The 13702-nt window shown below is 56.8% G+C and overlaps 1 protein-coding gene across 2 annotated transcripts in view; it reads left to right on the top strand.

Moving 5' to 3' along the window:
- The window catches only part of SCARA3 (scavenger receptor class A member 3), a 30432-nt gene that overhangs the window by 1603 nt on the left and 15127 nt on the right, over positions 1 to 13702 (top strand). The window contains exons 2-3 of one of the 2 annotated variants that reach the window (XM_075925953.1): positions 11707 to 11760; positions 12420 to 12539. In XM_075925953.1, the coding sequence (XP_075782068.1) occupies positions 11707 to 11760; positions 12420 to 12539 (174 nt within the window). Of the gene's footprint in view, positions 1 to 11703; positions 11761 to 12419; positions 12540 to 13702 lie in introns of both variants that reach the window. The other variant, XM_075925952.1, reaches the window with a different exon arrangement.

Genomic DNA, 13702 nt, shown 5'->3' with positions numbered 1-13702 from the left:
CCGGGAGCTTAGACCTGCCCTAGACAGGGGCTGCTGCCTCTGTCTGAGAAGCAGCAGCGCGGGACAACAGGCAGACGGTTCACAAGGGCAGCTGGTTTTTAAACCGGCTCCCCTCCTGGGCCAGCTTCCACCTGGCACCCCACGCTGCAGCCTCTGAAACAGGCAGCAACGCGGAGTGGGGCTGGAGCACACTGGCTACCGCCCGCCCGGGGGACTGTAGGACAGTCGAGTAACCGCTAAGAATCCATGAGGGTACTGGCTGTCCAATTAGCTGATATTTCACACCCCTAGTAAGGGCCAGGCTGCTCGGCAGAGAGTTGGTGTTACGCCGACAGGCAGAACCGAACCGGTGACCTCTGGCGCTTAGTGCATGACCCTCTACTGCTTGGGCTAAAAGCCAGCTGGGGCTGATTGTCAGGGGAGCGGGTCCAGCCATCCCTCCAGCTCTACTGCTGGCACTTGCATGGGATCTGACAGCAGCTGGCTCTGGGCGGCAGAGAAATGCCCTGGTCCTGGCACGTTCCAAACTGGCCGCCCAGAAACACCCCTCCCAGGGCAGATGGCTCCAGCGACCCTGCGACCCTGACACCCCAGGGCAGGGCGTGGGACTCGGCGCCCGCCTGGGAGGGTAAATAGTCGAGCTGCTTGCTGCGGCGCCGTGCGTGATCCAGAGAGAGGGGGAAGCCGGGGAGCCGCCTGCTTTGGGAAATGGCATGGCCCCGCTCCGCCAGCCCCTGTCCTGGATGCTTGTCCTTTTGTGAGGGGGAGGGAGTTTGCAACGCCGCTGCCCTGTCAGACGCAGGCCTGGTTGGGTTACTTTCTAGCGCAGGGGCGAGGAACCTTTTTTGGGTTGGGGGCTGCTGACCCACAGAAAAATCAGTCGGGGGCTGCACTCAAGTGAGACGCAAAAAACCCCCACACTCATGTAGCCCCCAAGTGAGGGGAAAGACCCTCCCCTCGTTCCGCTCGCACACCAGAGCCTGGGGGGGCGGGGGAGGCTAGTAGATTTTGTGTGCTCCAGCCCAATAGGGTGGCGGGGGCTCCCCAAAGCTGAGGAGGGGGGCTTTGCCTCGGGGGGCACATCCATGCAAGCAGGGGGCGCGTTTGTTTGCAGCCCGCGGTGCAGTTTCGGGTTTACGGTGCGGTTTGGGTTGATATATGTTTTCGTAGTTCAATTCCTGGACTGTTGTGAAGCCAAAACAGAAAAGTCGTCAATATCATGGTCTGCTGTTGAGAGGCATTTTAGTAGTGACATTCCTGGACTGTCAATTGCTCATGTAAAGCACTGTCAATATGGGTGAATATTGCGTTTTATTAATACCAGCAGAACTGACTTAAATGGGGCCAGCGTGTTGTGTAGTCTTGCCTTCATCTTTGTATTCATGCCCGTCAGTGGGAAAGAAGCTATTTGCATATATTTGCATATATATTTGCATGTGCATGCAACCACACTTAAGCTGTGGCCCTCGGCCTGAGCTGTGGGTATCCTTGTGGCCCCTGGCGCTTCCAAAGTTGAGTAGCCCCGAGCTAGACCGTCCCTGCCTTGGATTTGTCTAACGAACCTGCTCTTAAAAACCTCCAGTGATGGAGACTCCACAGCGTCCCTCAGCAATTTATTCCAGTGTTTAACCATCTTGGCAGGCAGGAAGCTTTTCCGAATGTCCAACCAAAACCTCCCTTGCTGCAGTTTAAGCCCCTTGCTTCTTGTCCTGTCCTCGGTGGGCAGAGAGAACAATTTACCCCCCTCCTTTCTGTACGTCTTTAAGGACCATTGACATGTGCCACCTCCGTCTTCTCCAGGAGAAACAAGCCCAGTGTTTTCCCTCCTCCCGGGCAGCTTTTGTTTTCTAGACCTTTAATCGTGTGTGTTGGTATTATCCACACACTTCAGCAGTGTGCTGTCTATGCCGCTAAACAAATGATTTCTGGAGATGCTGCCTAGAATAGATTCCTGTGGGACTCCACTCAGTTTACCCTTCCAGTCTATTGGTAATTGCTCTCGGAGTACGTCTTAGGCCAGCGGTCTCCAACCTTTTTAAGCACGAGATCACTTTTTGAATTTCAGTGCAATCCAGGATCTACCTCAAACCCAAACACCCTGGCCCCGCCTCCTTCCCGCCCCTTCTCCGAGGCCCCGCCCCTGCTCACTCCATCCTCCCTCCCCCATTCTCGCTCACTTTTATCAGGCTGGGGGCAAGGGTTTGGAGGTGCAGGAGGGGCTCAGGACGGGGGCCGGGGTTCGGAATGTTGGCTCCAGCTGGGCACCGCTTACCGCCGGTGGTGGTGCAGCGGTGCTAAGGCACCACTCCCAAAAGCAGCCTCCATCCCTGCCTCTCCTCTGCTCTATGGAGTTGGGGTACAGGGTGGCAGGAGGGGCACCTTGACATCAGCAGCCCCCCTTCCTCTTCTTCCAGTGCCCTGCACAGCACGCAGCAGGATCCCAGGGGCGAGAGGCACTTCCAAGGCCCATGGCCAGAGCAGCACGGCAGTGCTGAGGGGGGCAGATGAAGGGCCAGCACTTGACAGCCTCCCAGCCAAACCGGTCAGGATCCCCTGTCACAGGTTCCAAGATCTCCCAGTAGATCCCGATCGACTGGTTAGTGAGCACTGTCTTAGACTGTTTTAGTCTGTAACTTTAAACACGAGGGCTCCGTCTACATTGGCACGATTTTCCGGAAATGCTGAAAACGGAACAGTTTTCCATTATACGTATTTCCGGAAAAAGCGCGTCTACATTGGCAGGATGCTTTTCCGGAAAAGCACTTTTTCCGGAAAAGCGTCCGTGCCAATGTAGACACGCTTTTCCGCAAAAAAGCCCCAATCGTCATTTTCGCGATCGGGACTTTTTTGCGGAAAACACGACTGTGCTGTCTACACGGGCCCGTTTCCGGAACAGTTTTCCGGAAAAAGGACTTTTGCCCGAAAGGGAGCAGCATAGTATTTCCGGAAAAGCGACTGATTTCTTACAGTAGATCGTCAGTGCTTTTCCGGAAATTCAAGGCGCCAGTGTAGACAGCTGGCAAGTTATTCCGGAAAAGCGGCTGATTTTCCGGAATAAGTGGCCAGTGTAGACACAGCCAATGAGTAGCTTTGTGTCCCTTTAGAGACTAACAAAAATATATGTAGTATCATGAAACCCACTTCATCAAATGGTGAGCTGGAGTAGAAATAACAGAGCCAAGATATGTATAGTGGGGTGTGGGAGTGTGGGTTTTCCAGTCCGGTTTATACCTTATGGTCCCTCCAGCTGGGTTGTTTCCCCCTCCTTTGCTCATGAGAGAGCCCCACGCAACAGTGTCACAAGCCATCCTGAAGTCGAGAGGGTTCCTCTCTCCATCGCTGGCGATGGTTCAGTCGCGAGTGGGTGTGTTCCTAAAAGAGCTGCTGTTGGAAGTGTTTCAGGGCGGCCCCGTGGCCTGTGTGAGGCAGGTCAGACTAGATGCAAACAGCAGTCCCTGCTGGGTTTACAATCTGCCGTTCTTGGAGTCGAAGCAGCATCCCACCCAGCTCGGTCCCGGTCGTCAGGCTCAGTCGCTGGCATCGGGAAACAGCCGGACCGCTCACTACCGCATGCTCCCATTCCATGCAACAGGCAGACAGCTTCAGTGCATGCATCTGTGACGTAGTGGGGGTAACTTGCTAGGGCTGTGGCGACCTCCGCTGTCTGTAACACGAGTCATTATGCAAAGGGGGCTCCAAACCTGTCTGATCAGCTACCCCCCATGGGGAGAAACAAAGGAAGGTGGAAGGCTGCCCCTGGCTGGGGGGCAGGGCTGGAAGAGAGTGAGTTTTCGGTCTGGGATCATGGAGGAGACAGCCTAGGAAAGGGGCTGGAATTTAGGGGCCCAGTATCCCCCATATCAAGGGGGGCTGAGGCATCTTAGGCCTGCCCTGTAACCAAATTACATCTGTGCTGTGCTGTATCCTGGAGAAGCAATAACTCCCTCTGTTCTACTGGCTGGTGGAGTCTGTTCGTGCCATTACGGGGGTGCAGGAGTCGGGGGAACCCCAACGCGTAGTCACAGCATCCGAGGACTAAAAATCAGCCTTAGGAATCTCAAAATCCCCCTTCTACATGCGTTAATAGCGCAAGGGCCAGCGTTACCCTCCAACCACGCCTCCAGCAGCACCACCTCCGCTGAGCGAGCCCGAGACGCGGACGGAGTTGAAGGTGGGGTGCCGAGAGGGGAGATAGACCTGAGAGGGGAAGCAGGCCTAGTGGTTAGACCGCTGGCTGGGTGTCTCCGCTGCTAGGTTCTATTTACAGCCCTGCCGTTGACTTTGTTTGGGGCCTTGGGCACGTCACTCCCTCTATGCCTCAGTTTCCCCATCTGCGCAGGGGGAGCAGTGACTGTCAGAACAGCCCTTTGCCCTCTTCTGGTGGCAGTGCTGTGGAAATGCAAAGCCTTGTTCTTTACGGTGTTGGTGCTTTGTGTGGGGGGCTCTTGGGATGTGAAGGCCAAAAGGGACCCTTTAGGATTATCTGACCTGCAGAATGCCTCACCCAGAATTTTACACAGCCCAGGGCTGCTGGCAGGGATACGCCACACACAGCTGTCTTCCCTCTCTGACTATGAGCGAGGACAATACAATCTGAGCTCCGCCGGGAAGAGCCGGAACTCCGTCCCCCAGAATCTGTTCTGGTCAGGTCTTGCTGGGGCCGGGCCCTGGCTCCAAAAGCCAACGCAGAATGCCTGGGTTAATGCCAACTGACCTGCAGAGCACAAATCCTTTGCCTTTTAGATTCAGTCTAAAAGACTAGGCAGGGTGGTTGGGATTTTTTAACTACCGTAAAATCTCAAATATAATGTGCACCAATGTATAAGGCGCACCCTGGCTTTTGAATTTGATAATAATGGACAAATCTATACTCCTATATATAATGCGCACCCTGACTTTTGCAAGTCTATGGTTTGCTGGTACATCGTATTTCCTGCCTTTTTGTATTGCTGGTTGATTGCACATGAGCGTATGACTATAGACTACGTGGTGTTTCGACGCTCTATTGCCTTTAAATTCGAAAATATCGATTCTTAGTGATACCTTGAGTTGTCGACGATCTTACACTAAAGCTGAAAAACTTAAGGTAGTTAGCTATGTTGAGGCTCATGGTACAAAGCTGCCAGCTGCGAATTTGATGGCATAGCAGAGTCGGAAAGAGCGCCAGCAAGCGTTGCCTCGAACAAAGATGCCATCTTAGCGTGGCATCGGCGTGGAACTGCCAAAATAAAACTTTAAACGGTAACTCCTTTATATAATGCGCACCCCAACTTTGACCCAAAAAACCTTGGAAAAAAGTGCGCATTATATTCGAGATTTTACGGTATCTGACTGACCGCACGTGAGTTTAATCACAAACGGGTTTAGAACTGCACAAACTAAAATCATAGAACCTGGAAGGGACCTTGCGAGATCATCAAGGGTCCTTGCCCTCATTGCAGGACCAAGCACCATCTAGAGCATCCCTGACAGGTATCTGTCCAATCTGCTCTTAAATATCTCCAGGGATGGAGATTCCACAACCCCCCAGGAAATTTATTCCAGTGTTTCACCACCCTGACAGGCAGGAAGTTTTTCCTGATGTCCAACCTAAACCTCTCTTGTTGCAGTTTCAGCCCCTTGCTTCTTGTCCTAGTCTCCAAATAGTTCCTGGCCCCCTCTTGGGTCTTTGTTTGGTAGCTTTGCACTTTGCTTGGAGATCAGCCGTTGCAGAGGGAACCGAGGCGTTTTTGGGAAGGCGCCGGTAAAGGTGCGGAACGCACCCCGTGGCGTGAGTGAGTAGGAAGCCACCCGTGGGCTGTGTGCCTTGGCGGCCCAGGTGCGCTGCAGCCACAGAGGAGATAACGGGAACCCTTCTTCTAGCCTGAATTTAGGCTTCTGTGCTCAGGGCTGTTGGCTTAAACTAAGCCCTCGTGCCGCATTTGTAGAGGGCTTTGGCTGTTCCATCCGGTGAGCCTAGATCTAGTCAGAGCAAGCCTGTGGCCAGTGTATGGATTCCCATCAGTTACATGGGCTTGCTCTCAGCTCTCCTCCGTTTTAGCCCGCGCTCCTCTGATGTCAGGGGGTTAGTTACTCCTGAATATGACACAGCTATAAGGGAAAGCAGAATTGAGCCCTGCAGGGGGGTCCAAAGAGGCTGGAGAGAGGCTGGTCTCAGTGGGGGCAGGTGCCAGAAAGAGGAGCAATGGGGGAGGTCTAGGTTGGAGATTAGGACAAACAATTCCCCTAGGTGGGTGGGGAAGCCCTGGGCTGGGTTCCCTAGGGAAGGGGTGGAATCTCCATCCCTAGGGGTGTGTAAGTCCCGGCTGGACAAAGGCCTGGGGCTACATCTAGACTGGAAGCCTCTTTCGAAAGAGCGCGTCTAGACTACAACCCGTGCTTTCAAAAAAGCAAGCAGCTTTTTCAAGAGCGAGCACCCGGGCAGTCTGGCTGCTCGCTTTCGAAAAAACACCGTTTGCATTCCATCGCGCCTTTTTTCGAAAGGGCACTTAAAAAAAAAAGCGTTCTTCCTCGTAAAATGAGGTTTTCTGCGCTTGAAAAAACTGCCTCCTCCTTTCAATTTACTTTACTTTCACAGGGGAAAGTTTTTTCGAAAAAAGGCCACTTTTTTCACAAAAACCCTGTAGTCTAGGCACACCCTGGGTTGGAGTTGGTCTTGCCCTGGGATTCTGTGTCATGTTTTGGTTCTATGCAGTTCCTGACAGCAGCTCCCCAGAATTTGCAGTCCCAGATCCTGCAGCGTTGGTGTTTCCTGTGAAACCAAGTAGAGTTGGCCACAGGAAGAGAGCAGTAACTCCAGTGGGCACATCTACTTGAGAAGAAGAAACTGGCCTTTGTTCCTGGGGGGCTGTGGGACTTGAACCCATAACCCTATCCTCCCCAGGCAAGCACCTTAGCCCCTATGCCATGCCAGAACTTGTCCCACCACCTTACTCTCAAGTCACCCCTTATATCTCCTTCCCTGTGGCTGCCAAGCTTTTGGCTGTCCCCTCCTGACCAGACCAGACCCGACCCGACCCAACCCAACCCAACCTGACGGGAGGTGGGACTTGAACCCACAACCCTGTCCTCCCCAGCCAAGCACCCTAACCCCCTCACCAGCATCCTGTCTTCCCTCCCTTGTTTTTGTGCACGTCTAGTGTTGCTAGGAAGCCTGGGGATTGGAGACAGGGGTTTTGCGCTGTGAGACTGCAGCTTTGGAAAAGGCGGATGAAAACGGCAGCGGGTTTTCCCCGCGCTCACGGCAGGGAACGTCTCAGTCTTTTTCTCACTTTTCCTCTTTCGCTTCTAAGCTGAACGTAACAACATGTTTCTTCCTGGTTGGTAGAATTCTGGCTTTGGCTGGGGAGCCGGCCACGCATCCTGAAACTAACGCTCGGCTCTTTGCAGTCTGTTCCTGTTGGCTAAACAGTCCTGTTCCATGGTAATTACCTCAGAGCCATGAGATGTGGCTCTTTCATGCGCTAAAGATCCCAGTGGAATGTTTTGGATACATTGGTTAAGTAAATGTGGTTACGTACCAGAAGACAGCTGGTTCGGAACAGTCATCTGATTTCTCTGGGCACCAGGACTGACTAGGAAAATCAGTGTTCATCTAATTCCCTAATTGATTAGACACCTGTCTAGATCTTGGTAGCCAAGCGGGACATTTCCCTGTCTGTAGAAAGACAGTGCAAATTCTAAGTGTTACATAATTCTCACTTAACTTCTGGGAGGTTTTTTTTCCTCCTGCACCCTGTAATTTCAAAGAAACTCCAACGCGTGTTGTTGGAGTCAGTGTCACCTACCTACGACTTCACTTGGAGGAATTGTAGGGATATGATCGAGGTCTATAAAATCATGCTTGGTGTGGAGAATGTAAGGAAGGGAAAGTAATTTTCTTGTTCCCATAACATAAGAACTAGGGGGCACCGAATAAAATGAATAGGGAGCGGGTTTAAAACAAACCAAAGGAAGTTTTTCTTCGCTCGATGCACAGTCAACCTGTGGAACTCCTTGCCAGAGGATGTGGGGAAGCCCAGGACTTTAACAGGGTTCAAAAAAGAGCTAGATAGATTCACAGAGGTTAGGTCCATCAATGGCTATGAGCCAGGCAGGGCAGGAATGGTGTCTCCGGGCTCTGTTTGTCAGAAGCAAGGAACGAGTGACGGGATCAGATTCCTGTTCTGTTCATTCTACCTGGGTTATTGGCCGCTGTCAGCAGCAATGACCCTGGGCTACATGGCCTGTCTGGCTGCTCTTGTGTTCTTAATGCCAAGAATTGTGGTTCTGGTGCACAACTACACACACAACACACTCCAAATTAGTCAGCCCTCTTTTTATTACTTCCTGGATGCCGTTCCATCCCGAAAGGGGCGCACAGCTGGGAGCCAGGGCTGCAGCAGACGTGCTCTTAGACATCCTCTGTCTCTCTCTTGTCCTGAAGCAGCCTCCGGCCGTGGCCCAGTCGAAAACGAGAAACTGAGTCGAGGGGCGGCTAAGCCAGACGCCTGGCTCTGTTCAGCATCCTCCCCCAGGCCGGCCAGTTTGAACGCCTACTCAGCACTTGGCCGTTGGCTCTTACATGCTCATGACATGCCGCAGTGAAAACTCTGCTCCAGCCGTCCTCCAAGCCGGGGGGAGGGAGGCAAAACCCACTTCCGAATGTTCCAGCGCCGGAAATCTTTGTGGACACATTAGGGCCTCGTTAGGCCATTCAGAGGAGGAGCTGGGTGGGGCATGTGTCAGGGGAAATGAGAATCAGATGAGGTCTCGGCTGTTCCTCCACCGTGAGAAACAAAAGACGCTACCGAGGCAGCGAGCAGCCCGGATCTGTCGTCGGGCCTTTCACTGCCCTTGTCTTGCGGGCCAATTTACAAGCCGCTCTGCGCCGGGGTGGGGGAGGGAAATGGGGTTTCCCTTTTCTCAGGGTGCCGGCGTTTGCCCATGACGGCGTGTGGATGTTACCAAGGGAGGCGGATTTGGGAGGCTTGAAGGGGGGGGGGGCAGAGCCCTTGTGTCGGCATCTGATCCCTAGCTACAAAGCCAGTATCTGCGGATTTGCCCGGCACTAGAGATCCGCCGCGGGGGAGTGGGGTAGGAACCTACGGGGAGGTGTGATCAGCAGAAAAAGACTCAGGGATTTCCCCAGAGGCGACCTGGGATGGGACGAGATTCCAGCCCCGGTTTCTAAGCTGCTGCTCAGGAGACGTGCGGGAACTCTCCCCAGAACGCTGAGCCCTGGTGAGAGGGTGGAATCGGAGCAGAATTTTCCCACACGCCCACGGGGTTGGATCTGAGGTTCTGTGTCAGACTCCACCTCGCGTATCCTATTGTCACAAGCCCCCAGCAAGCTGCAGTTCCCCGGGCTGCTGGGTGCAGAGGCTGAACTCTGCTGTCCCTGCCCCAAAGCCCAGGCACCTGCTCCTTGAGTGAGGGTAGACTCTCCAATAGCTGTCGGCAGTATAGGTCCTTGACACACAGTTGGGCGGTTCTGATTCCCTCCAGCAGAGGGCAGTGAGGGATGCATGCACTGGCCAGTCATTCCAGCAGAACTCCCTCTCCTTTGAGCCTAAGCAATGCCTGGGAAAGAGACACATGTGGAGTCTGCATTATCCCGGGAGTCACTGATAACCCCCAGGGGCTTTGCAATTGTGCAACGGCAGCGGTTTCCCCAGGCCTAGGGAGGTGCGCACGGCACATCCTCTCCCCTGGGAATGGAGTGCATTGCTCGAGAACCCAGCGGAATTAGGGCAGATGAAGGACCGTCCCTGAGAGCCCGTAACGCAAAGGGGAGGTGGGTCTGAGACCAGGCTGCACACATGAGGCCTCAGTTGGAGTCTCGTGTCCAGTTCTGGGCCCCACATTTCAGGGAAGATGTGGAGAAATGGGAGACGGTCCAGAGAAGAGCAACACAAATGATGACAGGTCTAGAGAACATGAGCTCAAAGGGAAGACTTGGGCTTGTTTAGTTGGGAAAGGAGAAGACTGAGAGGAGACAGGATAGTGGTTTTCAGGGTATCTTAATGGGTAGCAGGTTTAAAACTAATAAAAGAAAGTTCTTCTTCACACAGCATGTAGTCAATCTGTGGAACTCCTTGCCAGAGGAGGCTGTGAAGGCTAGGACTATAACAGAGTTTAAAGAGAAGCTAGATAATTTCCTGGAGGTTAGGTCCATAAAAGGCTATTAGCCAGGGGATAAAATGGTGTCCCTGGCCTCTGTTTGTCAGAGGCTGGAGAGGGATGGCAGGAGACAAATCGCTTGATCGTTGTCTTCGTTCCACCTGGTGCTGGCCACTGTCGGCAGACAGGCTACTGGGCTAGATGGACCTTTGGTCTGACCCAGTACGGCCGTTCTTATGTCTCACAGAGAGGAGGGGGGGAAATTGTTCTCCGTGGCCTCTGAGGACAGGACAAGGAGCAATGGGCTTAAACCGCAGCAAGGGAGGTTCAGGTTGGACATCAGAGAAAACTTCCTACCTGTCCGGGTGGTGAAACACTGGAATAAATTGCTGGGGGGAGGGAGGATGGAGTCTCCATCCCTGGAGATCTGTAAGAGCAGGTTGGACAGACACCTGGCAGGGATGGTCTAGGTGGTGCTGGGTCCTGCCGTGAGGGCAGGGGGCTGGACTCGGTGACCTCTCAAGGGCCCTTCCTGTTCGAGGATTCGGAGACAGCCTCTGTCCTGCCCCCGTAGGACGGACCAGGCGGCTCCTTGCAGGACGGGCTGGGAACGGTCCGAAGGCCGGCCCTGGGCCCTGCCGGAGCGCGCTGTGCTCTGCCCGCAGGATAAAACTGCCCCAGGTTCATGCCAATGGCAAAGCCGGTTTCCGGCACCCGCTGGCTGTTTTCATCTGAGCTGTGTCCTGCCGCCCCCTCGCCGCCCTGCGCTGGTGACTCCCGGTGACTGCACGAGAGCTGAGTGAGACTTCGCGTCCAGCCCTGCGCCAGGGAACAGGCGTTCCCCTTGCTCCGGGGGGCTGGGCGCCGGAGCAGCGGAGGGGGTGAGGCAGGGAAGGACGGGACCTGCTCTCTGGCCCGTGCAGCAGAGCCGGGAGGGGTTACTTGGCACCTGGCAGGGACCCCTCCCGCACTGGGCGAGGCTTCAGCCCCGGCTCGGGGGACGTCGGTAACTCAGCCAGGAGTCCCGGTGAGGCCTGCGAGGGGCCGGAAGTCATGATGGGCCCCTCAGAGGCTGCAGGGGCCAGGAGCAAGCCGGGGGCAGGGAGGGGCTGGGACGGTTCTTGGCCAGGGTTTCCGCAGGCCAAGGGTTAGGGTTAGGCAGGCAGGGTTTCCGCACGATGCCCGTGCCCAAAGGCACAAGCCAACCCTTGATGGAGGCCCCGGGAAGGAGGCCCGTAGGACCCCGGCTTGTTCCTGGCAAAACCCTCTGGTGCGTGTATCTCACGACAGCTGCGACTGTGCGTAGCTCCTTTAGACACCCCCGGAGCTGGGTGCGTTTTCCAGAGCCCCCTGCCTGGGCCGTCTTCCCCCTTCCGAAGCACCCGCAAACCCGGGCGACCGAGCCCCAAGGAGTGTGGGGAGAAAGACCCGAGCGAGATGGGCACCATGGAACCAGCTTTGCCCCGTCCACGGCCAGCTAGACGGTGCCGCCCCGACTGGCGCCGCGTAGCTTCTTACGCGCGGGAGCTGCTTGTGGCGCAAGGGGCTGCGCGGGGCGGGAGCGGACGGCCCCAAACGCTGACGTTTCTGCCTGTCTTTCAGAAGACGACCTCCTGGGAGAAGAGGACGACATGCCGTCCTTCCGATACAGGCCGGACGGTGAGCGCCCCGGCCGGAGGGGAGGGCCCGTCCGTTCCCCGGGGTCCCCGCTGGGGCGCTCCCCGGCGTCCGTCTGTCTCCCGGTGCTCGTGTATCCGCGGCCGTGCCCCCAGGCTGTCGAGCGCCGTCTGGGGGACCTGTCGTTAGTCCACGTGCCGGGCGGGGAGCGAGGAAGGGCCTCGCCTTGGCGGGTGTGAGGAAGGCGAGCAGGGTCCGCTGGCGAGGGGAGGCGTACGGGGCAGGGCCCTGGGGCCCTGCAGGACTGTCCCAGCCCCGCGCTCTTCGGGGAAGCCGGCCCTGGGGAGCCCCAGTCTCTCCCCACTTTGGGGAGAGGCGGCTGAGGCGAGGCCCAGGAGGAGCCAGCAGGCGACAGTCCAGGCTGATTCCCCTCGGCCAGCGGAGGGGCTGGGGCTGCGGCCGACCGCTTGGGCCGCGCGTGCCCTGGGCGCAGATGCCCCGGTGGATTCAAGGGGTTGATTTGGGGGAACCTCCTGGCTTCTCCCCTCTGCCTAGAGGGGCCCCTGCTGGCACTGGGCAGCCGGCAGAGGGGGTGTATGTTGGGTTTGCTGCCTCCGAGCTCACACCCGCTCCCATCCCTGCCGCTGCCTGCCCACCCCCCTTCCCGGCGCCGGAAGGGTCCAACCTTTGTCCCTATTCAGGCCGGACCCGGACCACCTGCAGCCGGTGCCAGAGGAACCTGTCACTCCAGACCTCCGTCAAGGGGCTGTACGTCTTCTGCGTCTTGCTGATCGTTGCCGTGACGGTGCTGGCATCCCTGGGTGAGCCCCCCGGGGGACCTGGCCGCCTTGCCTTCCTGCCTGCTTGCAGTACTGCTGTTTGCAGTCCCCACGACACACAGGCTGGGCGGGGACCGTCACCCGCTTTCTGCCAGGGAGGAAACAGAAAGCGACTTGCCCAAGTCCATGCAGTGGATCAGTGGCAGAGTTGGGCCACCCGTGTCTCACACTCTGGCCACTCACCTGCTTGCGTTGAGCGTGCGTGTGGGTGGATTAAATCCACACTGCTCTGCTGTGTGTCATAGCCCCGCTACTGCTACCCAACATTACCTGATAGCTAAGGCAGCGGGGGCCCGGGCTGTGGAAGCAGTAGGCTCTGGGTTCTACTGGGAAGCTCTGAGCGTGGCCATGCAGCCAAATTTGTGTCGGTGCCATCGGCTCCGGGAGTCACTCCGGAGTAATCAGGACAGGCCGCAAAGCCCCCTGCCCCATGGCCACCACCAGCAGCCACCCGCTGCCCAAACACTGCTAATTCTGCCCACCCCACAGCCCCGTCCCCACAGCGGCTCCCCTTTGCCTCCAGCTAGCCGTGGGGCCCGCGCTGTCTTCAGCCCTGCAGAGCCAGGAGGAGAATTCAAGTCCCTCGTGCCCTGTGCACCAGCCGAGTAAAACCACGGGCCAGCCCCTCTCCACCCCCGGATTCTCAGCACAGGGCTTGTGGGCCAAGACCCGGCGAGCGTCGGGGCCGGGCATCGCTCGCCCAGGAGCAGAGATCCCGGCGAGCGCCTGGAGAAATCCCCGAGCGGCTTCCCGCCTCCCATGCCGAGTGAAGGCCCCACCCCCCTGGGCCCCTCCAAGCAGCAGGCCGGGCCCGGGGGGGCTCTGGTTTGGGGCAGGGCCTGCATGCCAGTTAGACCCAGTGCTGGGCGGGGTGGTTTCCTCTGGGCTTTTCTGCAGCGTCTTATTTTGGGCAGAGCGAGCTGCCAGACCCCGCAGCCCTGGCACCGGAGGGCTGGAAAAGCCGAGGTCTGGGTATGGGAGGAGCCGCTGCCCGGCCTGGCTCTCTCCCCAGCCCTGAGGCACTAAGCATGGGTGGCCTGGGAGCTCTCTCCTCCTCCCCGGGCGGGATGGGCCACCGGAGCAGGCCACGAGTCCTCTGCGGCCGGCCGCTGCGCCGGGGGCCTGTCGGTTCCATCCTGCCGCGC

Source organism: Pelodiscus sinensis, chromosome 3 (assembly GCF_049634645.1).
Source record: "Pelodiscus sinensis isolate JC-2024 chromosome 3, ASM4963464v1, whole genome shotgun sequence".
NCBI lineage: Eukaryota > Metazoa > Chordata > Testudines > Trionychidae > Pelodiscus > Pelodiscus sinensis.
Note: the sequence above shows the minus strand (reverse complement) of the source record. Positions and strands in the feature narration are given on the sequence as shown.